The sequence below is a fragment of the Bactrocera oleae genome, chromosome 3 (assembly GCF_042242935.1).
Source record: "Bactrocera oleae isolate idBacOlea1 chromosome 3, idBacOlea1, whole genome shotgun sequence".
NCBI classification, from domain to species: Eukaryota; Metazoa; Arthropoda; class Insecta; order Diptera; family Tephritidae; genus Bactrocera; species Bactrocera oleae.
In genome coordinates this window covers 5853080-5877042 of record NC_091537.1, presented here as the reverse complement: position 1 = coordinate 5877042, position 23963 = coordinate 5853080, and the positions used below count along the sequence as shown (strand labels likewise).

The window sequence follows — 23963 nt, the reverse complement described above, 5'->3', positions numbered from 1 at the left end:
ATTGCAAGTTATGGCTACATTAGAAATATACAAGAAAAAAAATCGATTTTTTTCAAACCGCGTTGATAGACGAACCCCATTAAATGCCGCTGTGGATTATTGAAGCTTGTTTAAAAACTCTCTTTTAAAATGAAAGTAAACAATGGCATTGTTGGGTTCACAATTAGAACGAGTTTTTGTAGTTGGTGATATCATACATATTAACATGATCAGGATGACGAGACGAACTGACTTCTGGAAGAACCGACAAACTTTAACTCATTCACCAACTCTGCCAAGCAACTATCAATTCTTACCGAAATTCTTTACTTTAAGGTAAAAACGCAAACCTCAGCATTTATTGAATTAATTTTAACTATATTTCCTTCGTGCTCTCTCAATTTGAAATTAGAAACATCGGCTTTGACAAAAAATTTGTAAAAATCGCTTCATACTCCCATAAATCAAATGTGGGAACCTCCATTCTTTGAGTTACTTTTAAAGCTCTAAGTGAGATGCCTAGATAATATTTCAAGTTTGCTTGCGGTTTGATGAAAAACAACTTTAAAAGTCTGTTCATATATTCCTTTAGACTCCATAAGTCAATATTAAGGGTTTTGTGCATCCGGTAGCCCTTACGGTATATTGGTCAATATATGACGTACATACATTGTTTTAATTCGCTGAAAGCACTGAAGGCCATCACAGCCGAGGCTTATATCAAGTGTATGGTAAATTGGTTTAAGCTTTGGCATGCTTGTAATTGCGGAAAGGAAACCTAAATAAGCCAAAATAAAGATTTATATTAAAATATATACTTGAAAATGTGTTTTTTTTTTTTGTTTTTGTCAGCTCGAGTCAAATTTCATCAGATGGTATATTGATATGATAGCAAATTTTACCAATAAAAAAAATTGCCAATTATTCGCTTAGAACAGTGTGATTCTTTAACAAAATTGATTAAAAAGGATAATATAACTTTCCCCAACACTCTTAATGAGGAGGTTCAGACTTCTTTAGTTTATATTCGAATTTTCCTGCTGAGTTGTAATATATTATGATATACATATATTCTCTCTATGCTCATTATTATACGCTGCCCACTCCCACATTCTCATCTGTCTAGATATTCTACCTTTGATATATATATGTACATATACACACAAATACACATATACATACAAGTATGTGTGCGCAAGACACACAGTATCTTCACTAGGAAGCAACAGAAGGGTCAGCATACGCAAGAAAATGACTGATGAGGTGAACTGAAGATCTGACTGGCAGTTGCTTAGTCAATAACAAGTTGACTAAGTGTGAAATTTCGGTGCAGTTGCACTCGAATTATACCACTTGTGTTTGTTGTTATTATGTTATCACACTGTTAAGGGCAATTTAATTTATATAATATGAGCTCATGTATATATGTGATAAGCATAATTTGTTGTCGTTACTGTTGTACATGTGTATTTACAACAACTATATGCGGTACGTTTGAAATTGAAGTCGAGGCACACTGCTTTCCTAAAGGCTTAATTACTTGAATAATACATACATATTATATATATTTATATACGTTATTGCCTCATTACTCATTACCTCATTGTCTAATAAGTTATTAGGAATATGCAATTAATTAGAATAAATTTTCTATAAATCAGTAATTAAGTCATTATGCAATGAGTCTAACTGCGTTGGGAGTGTTCAGATAGAATTACATACATATGTGCATTCACATGCGAGATATTGCCATGTGCGACCTATGGCCATAAGTGTGCTCGAGATTATATGCAGGCATACATACATATACATATACATATGTATATTCAGCTATATCTTTATCATTTGCTTGCATATTTGTATGCGATTGTGTGATTTACTTAAGGTCGGCTTTAAACATAAATTGCTTCGCTTACTTGAAGTGAACACAATTATGATTACATAAGATTACATCGTAATTCATGCATGCAAAGTATTATTAAATATCGCAGCTAATGTCAGCATTTATTCATTAACTTCATTAACTTTGTTATACTATTGCAACATGTTGCTATAGAGTATATTAGTTTTGTGCAGCCAATGGTTGTTTGTATCACCTAAAACCGAGATATCGAGATAGATATGGAGTTAAATAACACTTAAACTGTGTAAAAATGGGCGAGATTGTACATAAACCACGCCTACTTCCGATATAACACCACTTTAAATTCCATCTGATTCTTTCAGTTTCCAGTATACACACCAAGCACCAATGAATAAATCGGGACTAAACTTTGCACAAATAATGCCTTGAAGGTATGCCATCTCAAGTCTAAAAATTGTCAAAATGTAACCATAACTGTTCAAGCCCCCGAAGATGTGCCTATAGCTGACTTTATACCTAATATATCGTTCAATGTGTAAGACACATAATTGAAATACGGAGAGAACACTTTTTGATCAAAATAATATGTCTGTGTGTCAAAAATAGGTTGAATGAGGTGAATACTTCCCTTAGCCCCCATATACCTAATATAAATGTTTTCAAACTTCCGTCTGACTTTATACCGCATATACAAGTACATTTGTACATACATCTGCTAGTATGTGCATTTTCTAGTAATAGTGATCTTTGCGTCTAAAATGGATAAAATCGCGTGAAAACTTGAGCTAGCCCCAAAATAACTATATAGGGTATCCAACATTTTCTTCTGGATGTTACAAACTATGTGGCAAACGTTTTATATTGTAAAAGGGAATAATAATAATACTTTTGAAGAATGATCGCAAATTGCTGGCTATTTTTTTAATATTAAATAAAAATTTAAACGAACAAAAAAAACAAAAACAAAATAATTATTTATTAAATTTGTATGCAATAAGACATTACCATTAATTTGAAAAAAATTATTAAAATTCGAAAAGGTACTTATGGCAAATTCGACCTGCTATTACTATGAACGTGAACGGACTAAGCTAACATAATCGGTCAACTTGAACGATGGCTATATGCCAGAGAACCCAATCAGAACAATTTATTCGAAGATTGTTGCGTTGCCTTGGTTCATGCCAACTTATATAAAGATATTTTGTGACATAAAAAGTTTTCTATTCAGGGGCTTTTTTTTTGTCGCTCAGTTTGTATGACAACTATATGCTATAGTAGTCCTATCTGAACAATTTGCAAATGGATAAAATGTAAACTATAAGGTCATTGACCTTATATTGTAAACAGAGTGGTCATTAGCCCCAAAAAATTTAAACATAAGGGTCACTGACCCTAAATGTAAACAAAGGTTGTGAACTTGGCTAAATTTAAACAAAGGTTGTTGACTTGGCTAAAAATAAACAAAAGGGTCATTCACCTCATAAAATATAAACAAAGGGGTCAATGACCTCGGATAAATGTAAACAATAAGGTCAATGACCTCATAATGTAAACAAAGGGGTCGTTGGCCCCATAAAATGTAAACAAATGGGTCACTGACCTTAAATGTAAATAAAGGTAGTTGACTTGACTAAAATTAAACAAAAGGGTCATTGACCTCATAAATTGTTTTTGCAGACGCTAGTTTTGATACAGCTAAAGTTAACGTTTTTTCTAATTTTATATAAAGTTTCGTTGCAGCTGAAGGTACCTGCTTTGAACCCTGCTACTTGCAAAAGTACAAACTCGAACAGTTTACACCCGAACTTAACCCTTCCATACTCGTTTTAATTTGCTGTTATAATTCATTGTTTTTACAGTTGTTGAAAGTAGCTGTGAGTATTGGCTTCCACCTAATTACTTCCCTACTATTGTGTATTTAGTAAATACTTGCTGTATCAATATTTTCGCACTGTCAGTTAAGAATTTTTGCATAAAAAATGTGTTCTAAGTATTTAATCTTTTTTCATTTGCCTAAAATTCGTAGTCATTAGTTTACAACTTTTTTATTTTGTCAATGTTTTTCGACTCACGGGAATACGAAGCGTATGAGTAATCCCCATTTACCTCTATTACAGTTTACAACTCCATTCAGTTGAATTCTAGTCAAAGCAATTCAACTTCAGAATTACAAATAATTTCATTTGAAGTTTCATTGATGTTGCTAAACTACAAAGTGAAGATTAAGATAACAGATAATTAGGCAGCTTTGTGGTTCTCAGTGGCTTTCACTGGTTTTCAGGATCTATCCCTGGTTCTCAGTGGTTCTGCCTAATTCTCAGTGGTGCTCCATGTTTCTCAGTGATTCTCCATGGTTCTCAATGGCGCCCACGATTACTCCTCGGTTAACAGTAGCTCTCCCTGGTTCTCAGTGGCTCTCACTGGTTCTTTCCCGGCTCTTACTAGTTGATAGTGGCTTTAAGTAGTTCTCTCCAGCTCTCACTGAATCTTCCCAAGCTAAAAGAGTGAAGATTTGGTTTTCTCAGTGGTTCTCCCTCGTTCTCCTTGGTTTTCAGTGACTATGACTGGTTCTCCACGTATTTCTCACCATCTCATAAATACGTTTTCGCATTTTACACACTCTAAACAACTAATCCTACTAAAAATCAACCAAAGTAGTAAAGCCAAAGTTTTAATTAACAATGTAAAAAAAATAATAAAATCTAAATAAAATATACTTTACGTGTTCGAATCGCTACGAGGATGATGATAACTAAAACTGATTGCGGCGATCCGCTCAAGATGAATGAAAAGCGACGAGCGCTAAAAAAGCTTTCTGATTTTATTTTGAATACATATGTATATATACATACATATATATATACATACATATGTACATATTTTTCTACATTTGAATATAATTTTGTGCAATTATGTTATTTATGATCGTGCTGAAACTCAACTAAGCGAAACGAAAGCTGGTGGTAAAAGCTCTACCTTAAATATATTTCAATATGTTGTGGACTTCAAGCTCTATACAACCGTCCGCATCCCAAGCTTAACCGCTGCTCACTGTGTTAATATACAATTACAACAAAAATAACCGCAAAATACTTTCAAATATTTCAATTTTGCCAAAAATAACAAAAGCACTTTCAAATATTTAGCTATTAAGCTTATATTTGTCCAATTCTGAGTAATCATACATATGTATACTTATTAATATTATTGTTTTGGCTTTGATTTTTATCTGCATTTCACTTCCTCATTAACTCACTCACTTAACTGTCACTCCGCCGCACGTCATCGATCGCTTCGTCGTTCGCGTTTGCGCAAAGGCCGTCTCGAACGCTTCAATCGCCCCGTATACCCCCACCAGCTGCCACAAACTGTAAGTGCTCGTACACCTGTTATGCTGATGAGCCGCACAACAACAACTTAGAATCGCCGTCAATCGTCACAAATTCTCTGCGTCTGCAGCACCAAGGCACTCAGGTGCTACGAGACGACAGTGCTGAGTCAGTAGCGTTAGACAGCTGACAGCAGGTGTGCCCAGTTAAGCATTACGATCGCGCTGTATCTCGGCATTCGCGTAAAAATAATAATCATTAAATATTTGTACACTTTATTTTGTTCAAGTCGTGTAGTGTTTTTTAAAATGCAGTTTGTGCGCGTAATCGGCATTATTTGTTGTTTGTTTTTAATTAACACACCGCTCAGCGTTGATGCCATCAATCGCAGAGGTACATATATAACTTATATTATATATTTACATGCATATATGTACATATATACAACGTTATTTACCAGTGTATTTCCACAGTTTACTCACTCGCATTTTTTCGTTGCTTCACCTCCGCTCATTTGCATAAACATTTTTTTGTTGTTTCTGCTCAGATTTTGTTTTTTTATTTTACGCTTTATTTATTATAATTTAATTTTTGTATATTTTTTGTAGTAAAACTTTGCTTGCAACCGCCTCAAAGCGGCCGCTGCTTCGGCTATGTGTCTAGCTTTGCCTACGATCCGGTCGCGCGCAGGTGTGAGGAGTTCATCTATGGTGGGTGTGGCGGCAATGATAATCGCTTCGATTCGAAAAAGGAGTGTGAACTTACTTGTCGCGATGTTTAAGCGGCGATTTAGCGCGGTGATTTTTGTTGGTGAAATTTGTAAATGTGATTGTTAATACTCTTACTTTAGGACTTTTTCTATCTTTATGAAAAAAACTTAACTAAATAATTTATTAAAATACTCAAAAATAAAATGCAAGCTTGAATTTGAGACTAAATCACGCATTTGATTATTATTTTTGGTAATAAATAGAAAATTAAGATCTACAATATTCAGGCTTCGACTAATCTCCGACTAACTATAAAAAGCGAGAGTGTTTCCTAATAACAAAACGCTTGTAGAAGCTGTCAGGCGGTAGAAGAGGAGGAGGAACTATAAAACAACTTTCATGCGAGTGAGAGAGGATTTCATGACGATATTTCGGTGGCTGCTCAGATAACACTTTTTATACTGATGAATTTCATCGGCAGCACGGGTGGTTCAGAGAGAAGACAAGAGAGTGAGGCGATCTTAGTTTCGGTGGTTTCACAACGGGTCTCATAAAGGCATGGGTGCGTCGTCAGACAGCTACTCTATCTACTTACCTACTTGCCTAATAACAATCGTCTGTCGGAAGACAATAGTAAACCTCCGTGCACATTCTATCTAAAACATTCTGTAACTAATTCAAGTCAAGACCAAAATCTTGTAGTCTAAGAACCTCTTATATATATATCAAATATATAGTATACTTTTAGTATGATGTAGTTTATCAGTCAAGATCCTAATTTTCTAGCGTTTCTAATAATAAGTTTTCTTCTCTCTTTTTCTCTTATTGTATCCAAAATTTACTAGCATATTACTTCTTTCAGCTTTTATAGACATTTTAGTCGCTTGTAGGCAGGAAGAATTCGTAAAATTTAATAAACTAGAATTTTTCCTTAGCATATTAAAATTGCAGTAAGACCTTTAAACTCCCACAATCTCCTACCTTAAACACAAAAATTTTAGTTCTGTTTAATAAAATTACAAAATTCTCTCCTCCCTATAGTACTTCCTTTGTTTTGCTTGGGAGAAAGTTATAGACGTAATAAAATCTCGATAGGTGGCACGATGGTTGAATTATGATAAAAAGTGAGTAATTTAATGATTCTCGTTCTTTCTATTCATGTTGATTGATATAAAGAATATTCATATAAAGAATCTTCATATCATATATATATATACAAGTAAAGGTGCTTAAATTAGGAAAAAATATCTCATATGATCTCCATATTGATTTTGATCGGTCGATTTGTATCGCAGCTATATCCAATAGTGGTCCGTTACTCACCTGGACGTATGAAAAATTTCAAATGAATATCTCAAAAACTGAGGGACTATTTCGCGTATATATTGACACACAAACTGACGTACATGGCTAAATCAACTCAGCTCGTCACGCTGATCTCTAACCCCTCTTCTCATTCTGGGTGTTACAGTCGCGACTAACGTATTATCAGTCTGTATGCATTTTAGGCATGTATCAGCAGAAAATGATAATAAAATGAAGATGGAAGAAGAAGATAGAAAAAAATATCAAAGACAATACAAGTATATAGGTATTTTCAAAAAATGATGAGCAAGGTGAGCAAATTCGTTAAGCTGTACTCGTCAGTCCGTTTAGCTAAAACGACTATACAATACAAATAAAGGAAGGTCTAAAACCCTCTGAATCATCGATAACAGAGAGTTATTTTTTTTTTTTTTTTAACCTTCGTTTGTAATTTGGCCAATAACATCTTGCTCATAAAATCAAATAGCCATTCGAAGACGGTTAGAAACTGTTAGGTCTATATTTTCTTCCGGCAAGCTTCGCACAAAGAAGAAAGCGTCAAATATAATATATATATATACTTGTATATACTAGTATGTATAGTATAGTATATATACATAGGGAGTTTGAAACATATTAAAATGAATACAATTTCCAATATAAATTCACATTTTGTTACAAAATTTATTTTTCAAAATTAAATTACGCTTACAATCTAGCAACTATAGTATATAAGCATATATAAATCGTTATTATAAATAAACTAATAAGAATTTAGCAAAATCGCAAAACACGAAATACATTGTTTTTTGTTTTTGTTTTGCTGCTTCATTTCGATAATTCTTCCCTATTAACATTGTTCGTCTTATTGTTGTATTTGCTACGCAGCCGACGATGTCTGGAATTGTTGCAAATTTTTTCGCAGTCCTCAAGTGATGCAAATAATTTCTTATCGGTGCTGCAGCCCATATATTTGCAATGTTGCGTATCCAAATCGTAGACAATGCCCAAAGTGTTTGAGATGCACAGACTATTTATGGAGGGCTGTACCAGACAAATGTCACCTGGAAATGAGAAAAGTAAAAGAAATTAAATACAATTCTTTTATGTATAGAAATATTTTAGAGGTGTTTTTGATATTCAAGATTCTTCATTATTAATGAATTCGCCTATCTAGCGTAACTTAAAACGACTATTCCGATCAATTAACCCAAGTTCTTATCTCTATTCTCTAAAGTTAGATAAGTAACACTTTTATTAGTTCTGCAAAACTCTTTGGTAAACTTGACCCAAATGGCATTGCTTTAAAAGACTACCTGAAGTATTCGAATATAGTATATTGGATAATAGTATAGTTATATAGTAAAAAATTACTTAGTCTTTATCGCATATTCTAGTTTGCGATCAAAGAAGGTTTAAACTTTCAAAAATCAAAGCGCAAAGCCATCTAAGTTCGACCTAACCTTTAAATTTTTTTTATATTTCTCAATGTCTATATTCCTTAACTATTTACTTATTTTTCTTCTAGTCTCAACTTTGCTATCCATACAGTTAGGATGTCTGAACATCTGTAATTTCTATTTGCACCCTATATACTATCTTTTTCCGATAGATTCCAGTACTAATCGATTTCTATTGGTATTGACGCTAGTTTGGAAAAAGAAAGCGAAGCGCGAAACGATCCATCAAAAGTTGTTCTTCTGTTAGAAGAAGCCTACTTTGTCGAAAAGATTCGGCGCAAAAGCCTCATTATGACAAATTTTATATCAAACTTTTGAGTAGTTTTTAGCAAATTTTATATATCCAAAGAATTGGATAAAGAATAACAGAAAACCACAAAAAGTAAAATTTTTAGATCATTAAGTCGAATTTGCTATCAAAAAACTAGCCACAAGACAGCTGAAAGCAAAGCTTAGCCATTATGAAAGGGACTCAATATAATTGTGATTCAAAAACCAGAGGAATCCGGAAAAAATTCAAACAAAATTCGAGAAACTGCGATTCGATGCGCTTTAGTTATATAACTGTTAGAACCAAATCTCTTCTAATATAGGGCATATGTGGTAGTCAGTATTTCCACGTTTTCAGCTACACAAACAGCTGCAGCTTACTTCAAGCCTTGTAACTATTATGTTTATTTTAAAACAACGTTAACGGAAAGTTTTAGCGTCTAAAGTAACGAAATTTTGATAAGCATATCTGTCATGCCGATTTTAATGAAATCTTTTTAGTTATTGGAAAAGCATAATTCACGGAAACATATACACTTGGATATCACTTTTTATATACACATATGTATATATTGTATAATTATAACTTAGTACTTAACGTAGCGTAAACATTGATTACAAGCCACAATCACATTCGCTGTCGTTTTCTCAAGCCAACCGCTAAACTGATTAAATTTTAACCTTGTATGGCTTATTACTCCTTTTTTCGCATTAAAATTAATAAAACTTAAAATAAATAATAAAAATAACAATATTTTTTGCCTTACGTGCACGTCCATAACTGTACACGGTCAGGCAGAGCAAGCACAGCAAACCCAAGACAATATGCGCCCTCATGTTTGGTATGTGAGCTTTTCTTTTGCGTCAACGGAAACTGTTACTTTTTTTTATTGAAATTTGTAGTTTTGAATTTATTTCATTAATTAATTTATTTATTTTTATTAATATTTTATTTTATTTTTATTTTATTTTATCGTATCAAAACTAAAATACTGCTTTTGCTTGAGGTTAGGTAGGAACAATCTCCGCGATTTTTGAAAGTTTTCACGATTTCCACGTGCTGTCCACACTTGTAACAAATTTGTTGTAATTTAGCGAAAATTCGACTTTTAGTCTTTTATTACTTTTTGCTATATTATTTTCGACTTTTGTTTTTATAGTTTTATAGTTTCATCACTCGCTATGTTGAGCGCGCGTTGCGGGCAATTTCAGATATTTTATTTGTGCCAAAATCAATTTGTATGGCCGAGTAAAAGGGATTTCCATTAATTTAGCAAATCACTGCAATTTCACTTAACACCACTCAAAATACTTGCAAAATTTTATTGAATTTTTTTTTTTTTTCGCTTATATAACTTGGCTGCTACTACTTTTCCTTTGGCTCACTTGTGGCTGCTGTTGCGCGAAGTTCTTTTATTGCTTTTGTGAAAGCCGAACGGACAAGCGCAGCGATTTTATACCACTCGTTTCGTACACCAAAACTTCGATGCGCTAATAGACCACTAAACGTGGCGACCCGCAGATTAGCCTGATTTACTGATTTGGCGCTTGCCGGCTAAACGGTTGGGCGCAGTTGATTGGATTTCACGAAATTGTCACGATGAAAGAATTTTTTTCTTGCCACTCGTTTGTTGGTTTTGTTATTGCTTATATTATTTTCATATATTGTATATATTCTCAGCGCAAGAAAGCGTGACAGCAGACATATATACGCGTATATGTATGTGTGTATGTGTGTCTCTTTATATTTCTTAAATTCAGCTAACTTTCCGCTCGTTTTGGTATGCGCTTTTTATCAGCCGCTTGCACTTCGAAACCTCTGCAATTGTTCCATGAAGTATCGCATGTAAATGACCGACCGTTGTGGCTTTCAATTGATAGCGGACGTACGCTAAGTACTCAGCGCTCGCTACAGCACGGTCTAGATGATTTGTTTGGCGTGCAGTTGAAATGTTTATTGCTAAAAATTTATATATTACTTATGTATTTATATATTTATGTGTGTGTGTGTGTGTGTGTGTAGAAATATCTCGCCACGAAATTCGCCAATAAAATTAGAAAATCAAAGATTTGTCGTTAATTTTCTAGCTCTTCGTGGTCTAGAACAGTTACGTTTGTCTCACTACAGCTGGTTGAGTGTTTCACGAGTTTTATTTCGAATTGAATGGTGCCGCAGCTTTTTACTAAGTTTAATAGCGAATATGGGAAAGTATACTTAAGCAGCTATATATACAGACTCCATAGGAAAAACTAAGTGTTTCTTAGTCGTTATTTGTTATACAATATTTGCATAAAAAATACTTCAAATTGAATCAAACTATACTGTGGCACAGTTTGTAGTTAAGACTTAAGTGCGGCACTTATTAATTAAATTTTTCTCATATCAGCACCATTCAGTCTCAAGCCTGTAACTTTCTGTAAATTTTCGTCAACTCTTTGTCAAAGGTTAGTTACTTAGAACTAACACCACCTTGTTCAATTGATAAAAAATCTATTCTAATCTAATAAATGATCTGTATTTTAAAGGCTTGGATTTATTTATTTTATTCAACAGTCCGCTTTTTTATTATTTTTAGATATTCTTGAAGACCTAAGAAACTTGAAGACCATCTTCTCATTTTCCAAGATTCCAGCCTCTTATATTGTGTAAGACTATATAAAAGCAGAAGTTATATAGAGCGATTTCGGAGTCTGAACGATCTCTTCCATATTTTGTTATTTATGTAAACGTTTTTCGGGAAGGGATAAATACCAGAATGAAAAATTTAATATCAGAAAAATATTAGATACTATAAAAATAAAATTACCTTTCCTGACTATTTTTATCAAATCTATATATGAAAATTAGATTGCAGTTTTTAGGAATATTTAAAAAAAATTAAAATCGGAAAAACAGTGAATTGTTTATTATGCATAGCTCTTAGGAAACATTTTTTAACATTTTTCCCTTTAGCAGACGGTAAGGAGCAGACGGTAAGGAGAGGTTTTAAGGCAAAATGGCTAGCTAATAGGTAAGCCTCAGAGTCAGAGATTTCTGCTTCTATTTCATACTTATGAGTGATATACAGCAACAAGACTAAGTTTTCAAGCATTTTTTCTTTAACGTTATATATAATATAACATATGTAATTAAGAAATGTGAGTAGTAAAAAGTAAAAAAATATTGATTCAGAACTTGGTTGAGTAAACTGTGAGTACTACTCCATTATATAATATAATATTATTCTATAACATATATGTATTGACTAGAAATCCACCAAATTTCCTAAAATTGGCAACTCTGTTTTTGGTTTCTTTGTATTGTTAGTGATGGCAGGTTGTTGTCTCAGCTTGAAAAAATGTTTTTAGTGAAATAATTAAAATGTCTCCATCAATTAAATTTAATTTCCTACTTGGTGTTTTAGTAAAATTTTACTACATACACATTTGCAAAGCAAAACGTCCTTTTATTTTCCAGCTACTATGGTATTGATGGCTTAATCGATGCTGGTGTGATGCATACACGCCAAGCGCTGATAACTCTAGAACAAAGCAAGCGAAGTGGCGCAACAGAAGTAAATAAAAAAAAATTAAAAAAATTAAAAAAAAAGAAACCTATAAGCAATGAGCAGTGATAAGCACATTTAATGTTAATTATCAACTAATGAAATAATGAACTGTACATAATTATGAATGTATGTATGTACATACATATGAGCTACATATTGACAGCTAAGAGGAGACGCAATACGTAAGCTTTGTTTGGCATGTCGGAACTGGTTCTTGCCGGCATTCACTGCTTACTACTTGCTCAGCGGTTTCGCAACCAGCTAAGATTTTCTCTGTTTACTTTTTTGAAATGCTTATGCTATGCTATGGCTAGTAATTGTAAAGGATGTGCGTGTGACCTCACTCGAGTCGACTTTCGAACAATTTTAAAACAAAATTTTTTTTAATTTTTTTCTAATTTTTCCAAAACTTTTCCCTTAACTTTTTTTCTTTTTTTTTAAATTTTTCCTAATATTTTTTTTAATTTTTTTTATTTAAATTTTTTTTTTGTTTTTTTCATTCAATTATTATTTTTTTTTCTTATTTTTTTTTTAACGATTTCGCAGACAATTCGCGACGCAATTAGTCCACTTGCTGACGTGCGATTTGTGTTACAGTTATCAATGGGTGGAAATGATTGTGTTCCGTTGATTGTGACGCTATCGGCGGCGTACTACAGTTCATGTTTATGCGAGGTGCACATACATACCTACATATTTACATCGTCTGCAGATGCTGTCAGTTGTGTTTATAAACTAATTACTATGATTTCATATTATTGCTATGCCTCTGATTACTGGAAAGAGGCGTTGTAAGATAGCTTTATATTTAGTTGCCGCTAACATCATACATTGTTACAAGGCTTATCAGCAGCAAGCTCGCTTCGTTTACCCACACATACACACGACGCACCAGTAGCCTTTCAAAGAGTTTCAAAAGCGAATCACGTGAAATCCATATTTCTACGCGCGTCGCACGTACACATTCACGTGTAAGGCGGTTGAACGTTGGAGCGTTGCTTACGGAAGCCGAAGCCATGCCACCGTAACGACCAATGCAATAACTTTTAGTGATTAAATATAAATATAAAATGTCAATACTCTGTTCATTATGGCGAATAAAATATTCTTTTCATATTGCGTAGGCGCTAATTAGAACACATAAAATGTGTTATTTTGGTTCTTCTGACTTTACAGCTTGCTAAGGTTCTAAGTAAAATATTGGGGCAAAGCATATATTGACTGTTAGAAACCGCTACCCAATAGCTTGAGTATTTCGTCGTATTGCTAAGTATTTTGCACGCTCAGCGTCAACTCGGCCGGTCATTGGCCCTAATAACGTAAATTTAAAATTGCTAAGATCTCTTATTTGTATTATTGTTCCTAATCTAGGACGAAAAAATAATTAAAATTGCATTGATCTTTCTATGAAAGCTTTTTACCTCAGCAGACGGTTAGAAGTATTTCTAATAAGACAAAAGTGTATATAAAATTCTATTAACCACTCCATAGTCATTCAAAAGAACCCCATAACACAGAAGCTCGGCTGAAAACTGATATATGTATAACTCTTATATAAAAATTGGCGTGTGAAAGGAGCAACAAAATTATCTCATTAAATTCCGTACAAAGGAGTATTGAATAGCACACTAAACTGGTATAACTATTTGATAAAGATTTCTTAATTCATTATACCATTTGCTTTCTTTTATACTAGTTGTTTGTTCGATTCGTCATACTCCAAAAAAGGACCTAAGGCTTGCAAGACTTACTATATTATTTTTTGATTTTGATTTATGTGCTTTATCAAACCGAATTTCAGATGCTTTAGGGCTATTTTCTAGTGCAAAAATAGTGGTTTATAGTTTCTCTGGACTTCGTAGTAAAAGAGAAAAATATAAATTCGTTTTCGTCAAGTGTTTTAGAGGAAAACTTTCTGCACAGCATTATCATCATAAAATGATTTTATGCAACATAATTGAGAGTACAATTTTCTCTATGCTTATTCTTGCAAACGAGCTTACACTATTTAAACACAGAAGATCAGACTATATATCATATATTTTCAATTACCTTGCCGCATAGCTTAACAACAGCTCAGGTGTCCTTAGTCCTCGTGAGTCTGTTGCCGGCGATGTTACGCTCATAAAGCTGTTTGGGTATTTATGTCAGTTGGAGTTTTCCCTTTCACCCAACTTTATGAAACAAGGCTCTAAGCCCTGTGTCGTAAGACAGCCACTCCTACCTAAGTCCTCTCAACTTTTGGTGTTTTCCTTGTAAAGCCGTTCTTGTGAGCCTACCCGAGTCTCAATAAAACAAAAGTAGTTCTCTGTTTTCTCTCAACATGCCTTTAAGTGCGAAATTTCTTCCATTTTGGTTTATAAGATCATTATGACAATGCAAAATTTAATCGTATTGGACTATGGACGCTCTTGCACAAACTTATGTGCACATATATAGATGCATACTCCATTTTTAATATGGATCAAGTACATTTAAATATTAAATTTTTTATGGTATATACATGTATATGTAAGTTCGTAAGTTTGTACCCTTGTAATATACTCATATTCTTATAGTTGAAATAAATTTATATTATATAAAAATCTTTACGTATACATTAACATATGTATATTCACAATATAAATTTAATTTAATTAGACTTTTATTTAAAACAATTTGAAGCCTCTACTTGCATTAACCCTTTGCATGTATTTGAAATTTCTATATTCTATTATGTGGTCGATTCTGTTGAATATTCTTCGGTTTCGTGTTTGGCGAAGGTACAAATACTCATCAAAATAGGCACACAAAAATAGTCTCGTGTTTTATTTAAAAAGAGAGTGAAATTTTAAAATTATTATTGCATATTTTAGGGCGGTTTAACGGCGATTTTACAAATTACTTCTCTCTCTATTCTTGAATAGCAACGTTTTTTATTTGCGGGTATTTTTCGGCTACCCAAATCGGGTGTTTTCCGGTTACCTATATCGGGTATTTTCCGGTTACCTAATAGAAATTCAATTATGGGATATTGGTTATGATTATTATATCAATTATATTCATGTTTGATAGATGCCGCTGTAGTTGAGGAAGAATTCATCTTTAGCTAAATTTTATTATCTCAGCTAGACTTGTTGTAATTAACCTAACCTACTACGCTTGTGTAAACCTTGATTGATATAGAGATTTCATTTAAAGCCACTAAAAATTATAATTGCTTTTCGAGTGTACTAGAAATTGCGGTAGAAAATAATATGGTACATACATCACTCCAAATTTAGAATAAGGACTTGACAGCGAAATCAATAACTGGTGAAGAGATTGCACTGATCTCTAAAAATTGCAAAATAGACAACGTGCAACCAGCCACGATCCTTCACTCACTCACTCTCAAATATTCGTAGTAAATGATTTACAAGTTATTATATTAACATTAGGGGTTTTGAAACAAAAATGCTTTAGTGTGTTATATCATACTCCTATATAATTTGGCACCGCCGCAACTTTTTCTTATCTTCCTTATTTATTAATTCCTTTCAATATTTTCTACTCATAAACATATTTATTATATAAATTCGCAAATCTTATATAGAACACTTATAAGGCGTCTTTATATGTCGTTCCTTTGGCTCATCGCTAATCTCGCACGTCGCTTGGCTCACTCGTTGTAGCGTAAATCCTGTAGACGTCTTGTCATATGCACACATGTGTCTAAGCAATCCTGTCGCGAACCGAAACTCTGCCCCGGTATAGTATGACAGCCACCCAGCACATACATTTGACAGTCGTTGGTGCGCGAATCAAAGTAGAAACCTTCGATTTCGATAGTGCAAACACCTTCCGACCTTGGCGGCGGCTGCAGGCAAATGTCTGTGACGAGAGAAAACAAACGAAATTTAATTGGGTACACTGAGTGTACTTGATTTCATAAGAACATAACGAAATATTCCGTCATCACCAAAATCGTTATCTTTTCTATATAAAAAATAATGAATAATTTAATTAAGCTTATTTAGTAATTAAAAAAAAAAAATGCAAAAATAGAAAAGTGTACAGGGTATGGGCTTGTGCACACCACATTCAATATAATAAAATAATGAGCCATTATTGATAACACAATCAACCGCATTTGTGGTTGACAGCAAATGAGAAACGGTATTAAGAAAATATTGTACCGGCAGTAAATGTGATTTTTATGTTATTTATTGTTTGCAGAATATTGTGGTCACACTGACCTAGTCTTTGATGGAGATTGTGTTGTTGAGCTAACTTTTTTCCACTTTTTCTGATAGCCAGCCTGTAGTTGGTTCCTCAGCATAGACCTTCAACTCCGTGTTCTTTAAGCTTAAATCTTGAACTCCGAGTTCTTTCAGCTTAAACCTTGAACTTCGAGTTCCTCAGCATAGACTTTGAACTTCTAATTCGCTCGCAAAAAGTAGTAATAATTAATTACTACAAATTACCTGACCTAGGTGGCCAACTTATAGACAGATTTATTGATTTATTATGGTCCCCAAAAAATCGTGACAATAAAGTGATGGCTTTGAACGCTGTAAGACTTGTCTCATTGTTTGAATGGACTTAGAAGATTGATATTAACTACCGAAGCCAAAAAGTCTAAAATCGCTTAACTGTAAAAATCTCTGTTGACAGTAACAGTGGCGCCATCTTCCCTTTTGAAAGCATCGACATGCAAACCTCAACAGTGATTAACATTTTCTGGACTTAAGAGAGTCTAAAGAGTATATTCAGTACTGTTCGATCACAAAATATGGTAATTTTGATAATTTACGAGCTCGCAAAGGTATAAAAATATCTGAACGCTGATATATCCAAAGTCAGCTGTAAGAGTGTGTAAAGATTACTTTCAGGACTATTCGTTCCAAAAAGCAAAGTGATCTGTAAGTTTATTACGTGGAAGACGAGCTTTGGAAGTAAATTTTTATGGTAATTTGCCAAAGTAGTCGGAACATAAATGTCAAACACATGTACGAACTTTGACAGCTAGAAACTATTGACTCTAAAAGAACACGCTTGATCTAACGCTTAATACAGTTTTCATCCGGGAAATAGCAACTCTCGAGCGGAAATAGTGTAAATTGCTTCTTATTTTAATTTATTTTATTTTTGTTGTTATATACTCTAATCACGCCCATTTTTCATCGAGTTTCACTCATACACACATATATATGAATATATATACATGTACTTAAGTTATTACCAAATACCTTTTCAAATACAAGTACATATTTCTACTCACTTGGCCGTCCGCGCGTTCTAGCCGCCACAGCGCTCACAAACAGCAGCAAAATGCCAAGCAAAACAAGGCGACGCAATTCCATTGCAACGATCACAAAATTATATATAGTAATATGTAGGTATTCAACACCCGCCGCGACTCGACTCTAGTCACATTCAACGAACACAACCCAACAATGCCGCAAGTTACTTGTAGAGCCGCTACTGCGTCCGGAATTCGTCGACGAGTAACGAAGGCAGCGACGGCGGGTAGTGGCACTTGCACTATCGCAATTGACGGCTGAGATCAATACACCGCTTTGCGCTCAGCGCCTCTCTGAGATGACGACAGTGCTGCTGCAAACTATGTTTAATAATAATAAAAGCAATTTATAAGAATTAATACAACAATAACGCATAAATATTATAATATAGTAAGAACATTGAGCGTGTGGCGCCGACTTTGCAAGGGTTGCTCCACATATTGTCAGAGCTTTAATATGACAGTGACAGTTAGAACTGTCAAAACCTGCCTGTGATTGGTCCTCTGTCAAATATTTACCGATATATGTCAGTTATTTTTTGTTTGACAGTTGATCATTTTACTTTTAACGAAAATTTAATAAAGGTAGTTCAAATGCTTGCATTATTTGGATAGGGTATGCCCGAACTAGAACTGCTCTTCATTTAATATTTTTCAATACTAGTGATTGCAACGATCTAAGACCGTTCGCTGAATCTGTTGCTCCAATAGTCCTAGAGTTACCTCAATGGTGGTTCACCAAAGGCCTACTGGGAGACTTTAAGGTATTGTTTAATACTTGCGCTTAAGCTCAAAGTTTCGAACTAAAAGCCACGTTGGCGCTTATCCTATTTTGTTATGTTTGTGGAGCTTCAATTTGACAGTCTTACAGTCTTTAACAACTGTGATTCTGAATATCAAGTAAGAAAATTTTATAGAGCGGTTTTTTCTAAACGAAATCGGAATATGAGGTTTGACGACCCTTAACAGGGTTTGAGAATCAAACTTATTTCGTCTTGACCCTTTAGCCTTACATACTTGTAGTAGGCCTATATATAATACTGGGATTAAGTATTTATCTCTTATTTCTCTAATCTCACCTATCACCACGTATAACAATAACCGGAGTTCTCGGTGTATGTCTGCGAGTTAATTGCCCTCGGCTGGATATAAAACCGGGTACGATATGAAGGCAGCACTGCTGTGGGGGACAATAAACCAATTTTTTTTCTTATTCAGTATTAGGCCAAGAGGCTTAAACTGATCTTGAACTTCCATTGGTCAGATCTCAGACTTCTAGTTGTACAAGTAGGAGAAGCTCACCCACTTCTTGACATAGAACACAGAGTAAAAGTTTACGACCGATTTTATAGCAAAAGTTAACCAGTCAGGTCAGTCTGCTAAGGTGTTGATTAAGTACCCTACTATCCACGCAAGATCGCACAGTGACACAACATAGACAAATTTTTAATATAAAAGTAGACACTTCTTCACAAGTCAAAGCGTTCGATGGTAAGTTCAAATTCATTTTTATTCATTCAACATATGAATTTATAATATACCATCAACATATATATGGTATATGTATGTATGTACTGATAAGGCTGTTGAGGAAAGTCAAAGGCTTGAAACGCGCAGCAGCTTGCCATTTAATTCGTTAGCTACGTACATTTTATTATTATATTACATACATATACTTGTATGTGTATTTGCATATTCACACATAAATACATACATACATACTGTTAATGATAAAGCATAGCCTTGCTTATAATCATTATGCTCTCCGACAATTACTATCAGCTTCCATACACTTGTATATGTTTATTTGTTTGTTTGTATGTATGTATGTGTGTGAGTGTTTGTATTGCGTGTAGCGAGTTGCCAAATATTGTCACGAAGATTACTACTTATTTTTTTGTTTTCCCTTTAAATCTTAGAATTTTTCGTATATAAATAAAAAAAAATAAATCAATAATAATAAAATTCAGTGTCAAATAATACTAATAACCATTTTTTTAAATTTTTTTTTTGCATAATTCCATGGCAAAAAATTTAAAATTAATATTTAAAATTGTTTTTGAGTTACAGCCTTCTAAATTCTCTCTCTTAAGTAATTTACCGTTTAAAAAAAAAATCATTTTTTAGTATTATTATTTTATTTATTGCGAAATTTTTTTAAATATTTATACTCTATGTTCTATTATTTAATTGAAACATAAATAACTAAAAAACTAAATCTATAAATAAAATAATAATTGAATTTTTTTTTGCTTAGCCTGTGGGTTAAATTTGTAGATTATAAAAAAAGAAAATTTTTTGAAAAAAAAGTGTTTGTAAACATCTAGAGGCCCACTCACTGTTAAATTAAATTTCGAGTTAAAATTTTTTTGGACAAAAAAAAAAAAATTTTTTTTGTTTAAACTCTTCACATTTATATTAAAATTACCGAATTTGACAGCCTTTGACTCAAATTTTATTTTAACGCTTAAGAAAAGCATGTTGTTGTTTAAACTTGTTTTAAAACTTTAAGTTGATAACTTTTAAATGACCAGAAAGAGAACTCTCCACAGCTTTTAGAACACTTATTAAAGAAATGTTAACTCGAAATTTACTTTAAAAGTGAGTAAGCCTCCTCTAGATGTGAAAAAAAAATTTTTTTTTCCAAAAATTTTCTTTTTTTGTAATCTACAAATTTTACACTAATTCTGAGCAAAAACAAAATTTTTTATTTTTCGCTCCACCCTAATAAACATATAATTTTACGTTTATACGATAGATAGAAACCTTAAATTTTTTTTTATAAAAAATAATTATTATATAATATGCAAACCATCTCAAGCAATATGATTTCGTTCAAGCGCAAATACCAGGTTTAACATAGTTGTTGGGCAGGTACCCCCTCTATGAATCGTTTTTTGTAGTTCCGCTAAATATATCAAAGTTTTATCTCAACCTTTAGAGACACGTTAAAAATCCTATATTTCGACATATCTGGCAATGCTATAAAATAAATTATATGATATTTACTTTTCTAATTTTTTTTTCATTAAAATTATTATTAATATTATTTTTAATTTATGTGTTAATACAAACTTAATGCATAAAGCATTAATACATATTTAGATTTTATAAAAGTGGCAACCACGTGCCAGCTTATTCTTTAATTGAAGCACAAAACAAAAATGCATTGAAGAATAAACCTTATAATCTTGTCTTACAATTTTTGACAAGTGATAATCTCTTTAAATGTTTTTATTGTTTTTTCTTACATATGGTAAACCTTCTCCAGCAAACAAGCTGCCAGCAATAAAGAGCAGAAACAATTTTTATAAAAAGAATTGCTCAAATTTGTATAAACTTTTAATAAAGCATATTCGTGTTAAAAAATTTATATATTTGTATAAACGTGTTTAAATTCGGTTTACTAAACTTTTATAAGCATTTTCGATTATTCAAAACAAGTAAAATTCGAAATAATACAAGTTTTATCTATTTTTCTTTATCATTTCAGAAGCAATTACTACAATCATCAACAATATTTACTATAACTTTCTAAATTAATAATGCACATGCTTGTAAATCCATATTTGAACTTAATTTACACAAATATTTATATATTTCACTGATTTCTGAAATAAAAAGGCAAAAAATATTTTAAAATAAACCAAACACAATGAGTTTTGTACCGTCTTTTGATAAACAAGCGTGAACAGTTTTGTAACCTATGCAATTGTAATACTAAACAGTTGAAACATCCGGCGCCTGAAAGTATGCAACGAAAACTGGCAACATGCGGCATATTGTGCACTTTTAACTTCCGCTGAGCGGCGACGGCCACTTGCTGTCGTTCATGGGCGCCTGGTGCAAATCGGAAATTTTCGATTTTGGTAAAAATCCGACAATGTCACGAGTGACGTAATCAACTGATGATCACGTGACAGGCTCATGTCACATGATGTGTTGGCATGACATCACGTCACGTTTACAATATATCACATCACAAGTACATTACGTCACATCGTTTGAATAGGATATCCTCACATGGACATCACATCACTTCGATTGGATATGATATCACATCAGATGGACATCACATGCAAAGAAACGCATTTTCTTGACATTTTAAAGAATTTTACAAAAAAAATACGCATTTTTTTCGTTTTTTTAATTGTAAAATTTATTGTATTTTTAATAAAAACGCTTAGCGATAACACATACACACATACAACCTATTTATTATTTATGTTTTTTGTTAAAAATCTTGTATATGGTTTACAATGGTAAAATTAAAATTAAAATTATAAAAAAAATTGTTATTTTACATATAATTTAGTTTATGGTAAATAAGTTTATTTTAAATTATACAGTTAATAGCAGTGACTGCCGCCGGCAGCAGCCGCTACAGCAGCTCGTGCATGTGTATATCCTTGCGCACGGCGTTATTGAAACCCTCCTTGTAGCGATACCAAATGGGACTTTTGACAATTGCATCGGTTTTACCTGGAATAGAGAACATAAATAATAATTCGAATTATTAGAATTTAAATAAATAAATTAGCAAGTAAGTAAAAAGGGAACAAATGAAATAAAGTAAATAATTTAAAAAATTAAATAAAAATAAACTTAAAAAATGGAAAATATATAAAATTAAAATTAATATTTGACAACTTAATTCTAGAAAAATACACAATTTATTATTAAAAAAGTTAAATTTTTTCTTTCAATATTAATACTTAAATTTTTCGTGAATAGGACAATTAAAAAATATATTTTGGCGAAATTAAAAATATTTGAAATTTGTTGGTTGCAATTTAGATAAATGAAAATTATTATTTTTTGAGTTTACACTGTTGCAGAAAATGCATTTTTACTTAGCTGAGGCTAGTTTTCTAGTAAAAATATTTTTAAACTTTTTAACAAAAAAATCTTTTTTTTTTACTAAAAATAATTAGATTTTCCAAAATAAGCAAAGATAACTCAAAAAACAAAAACATTTTGGAAAATAGCCACAAAGGAACTTAGCATTAGCAAGAACGAGAATATAAGCTATACAAGAAAACTATATACTACAGCATATTGCAAAACTTACAAACTTCGCGTGGTCCTCCGACTGTTCGGTGCTGTATGCGGCCAAAGAAATCCTTCGAAATCACCTGGAATAACATAACAAATCAAACTATTGAATATGTATATAAATATTTAGCAATATTTTGGGCAAAACATATTCAGCTGATTTGATAAGTGATTTTTTTTTTATTTCCCCAAAGCTTTCTCTCCGAAATCACTAACCTTAGTTTAGCTTAGTGGCTTTCCGTTCTCACGAGAGTCGTGTCTACGTAATATAAATGGACTTGGATTAATATCAGGCCAACAAGGCAGCACTATCTTCTAACGTATGTAAATCTATCTTCTGTCAAATTTGCAACCACTTTACATGCATACATACATACATATATGCTTCAATAATCTAAGTAGTTCCCCACCAACAAATTGGCATATTGCATACAAAATGCATTCGACTACACACGCCTTTGCAACACGGTCATGCAACCCATTTGACATGCAAATGTTAAGCTGAATTGCGCCTTAATGAACGACTCGCTCCGCAATTTCAGCTTTATACCCTACTGCTACTACATAGAAGGAATGGAAAGTCTGCGCACTTTTCGGTTATGCATACAAAATACGAGTAGAACGCTGAAGATAATAACCGAAATGCGGCGTGTTATTACATCTACATATCTACGAGGTACTTCGCTTGACTCTACTTGACTGAATATTAGCTTTTGGTGCGTTACTTACGTCTTTCTTGGCATTTGCATTTTTATTTTCGATTTGCTTGGCCTTTAGACGTTGCAGATGATTTGGTAGATTTTTCGTGGCGTTCTTAGCAGCTGCTGTGGGGTTATAGTTGGCGGACTTGCCACTTGTTTCAGCGCCTAAACGCGGCGTGGAGCGTCTTATGCGCTCCAGTTCCACCTCACGTGCCACCAACTGTCGGCTGAAGTAGTTCAATGCGATGCCAGGATAGCCTGTGGAGTAATGGAAATTGATATGAAAAATAATTTTAATAAATTTTTTATAATTTCTTTAGTTTAAAACTTTTTGAACAGTAACTTTTTAAAAAATTTTAGAGTTAGCTCAGTTTTAGTTTAATTAATGGCAATTTGGTAATTTTCTTGTACTTTCTATGAAATTTATAGCTTTTTAGGGTCGAGATTTTCATATTTTGGAATAAATAAAAAATTTC

General features: G+C 32.8%; 2 protein-coding genes and 1 non-coding gene across 4 annotated transcripts in view; 1 reads left to right on the top strand and 2 right to left on the bottom strand.

The window, feature by feature from the left end:
• Window positions 1-5955: 5955 nt before the first annotated feature.
• LOC106620025 (uncharacterized) lies at window positions 5956-22011 on the top strand. Its single transcript, XR_011395608.1, has 3 exons — window positions 5956-6447; window positions 6927-7009; window positions 21225-22011. It is a non-coding gene; the product is annotated as an uncharacterized protein (transcript).
• LOC106620027 (kunitz-type serine protease inhibitor B1) lies at window positions 15993-18019 on the bottom strand. The gene is made up of 2 exons (XM_014238403.3): window positions 17711-18019; window positions 15993-16320 (listed from the first exon to the last, which is right to left on the bottom strand). The coding sequence occupies exons 1-2, from the start codon at window positions 17790-17792 to the stop codon at window positions 16109-16111; spliced, it is 294 nt and encodes a 97-aa protein (XP_014093878.1). The 5' UTR covers window positions 17793-18019; the 3' UTR covers window positions 15993-16108.
• The window catches only part of cutlet (chromosome transmission fidelity protein 18 homolog), a 15724-nt gene continuing 13682 nt past the window's right edge, over window positions 21922-23963 (bottom strand). For both annotated transcript variants that reach the window (XM_036358740.2, XM_036358739.2), the window contains 3 exons: window positions 23516-23745; window positions 22803-22866; window positions 21922-22213 (listed from right to left, as the gene is read on the bottom strand). In XM_036358740.2, the coding sequence (XP_036214633.2) occupies window positions 22113-22213; window positions 22803-22866; window positions 23516-23745 (395 nt within the window). In that variant the 3' untranslated portion in view covers window positions 21922-22112. The remainder of the gene's footprint in view (window positions 22214-22802; window positions 22867-23515; window positions 23746-23963) is intronic.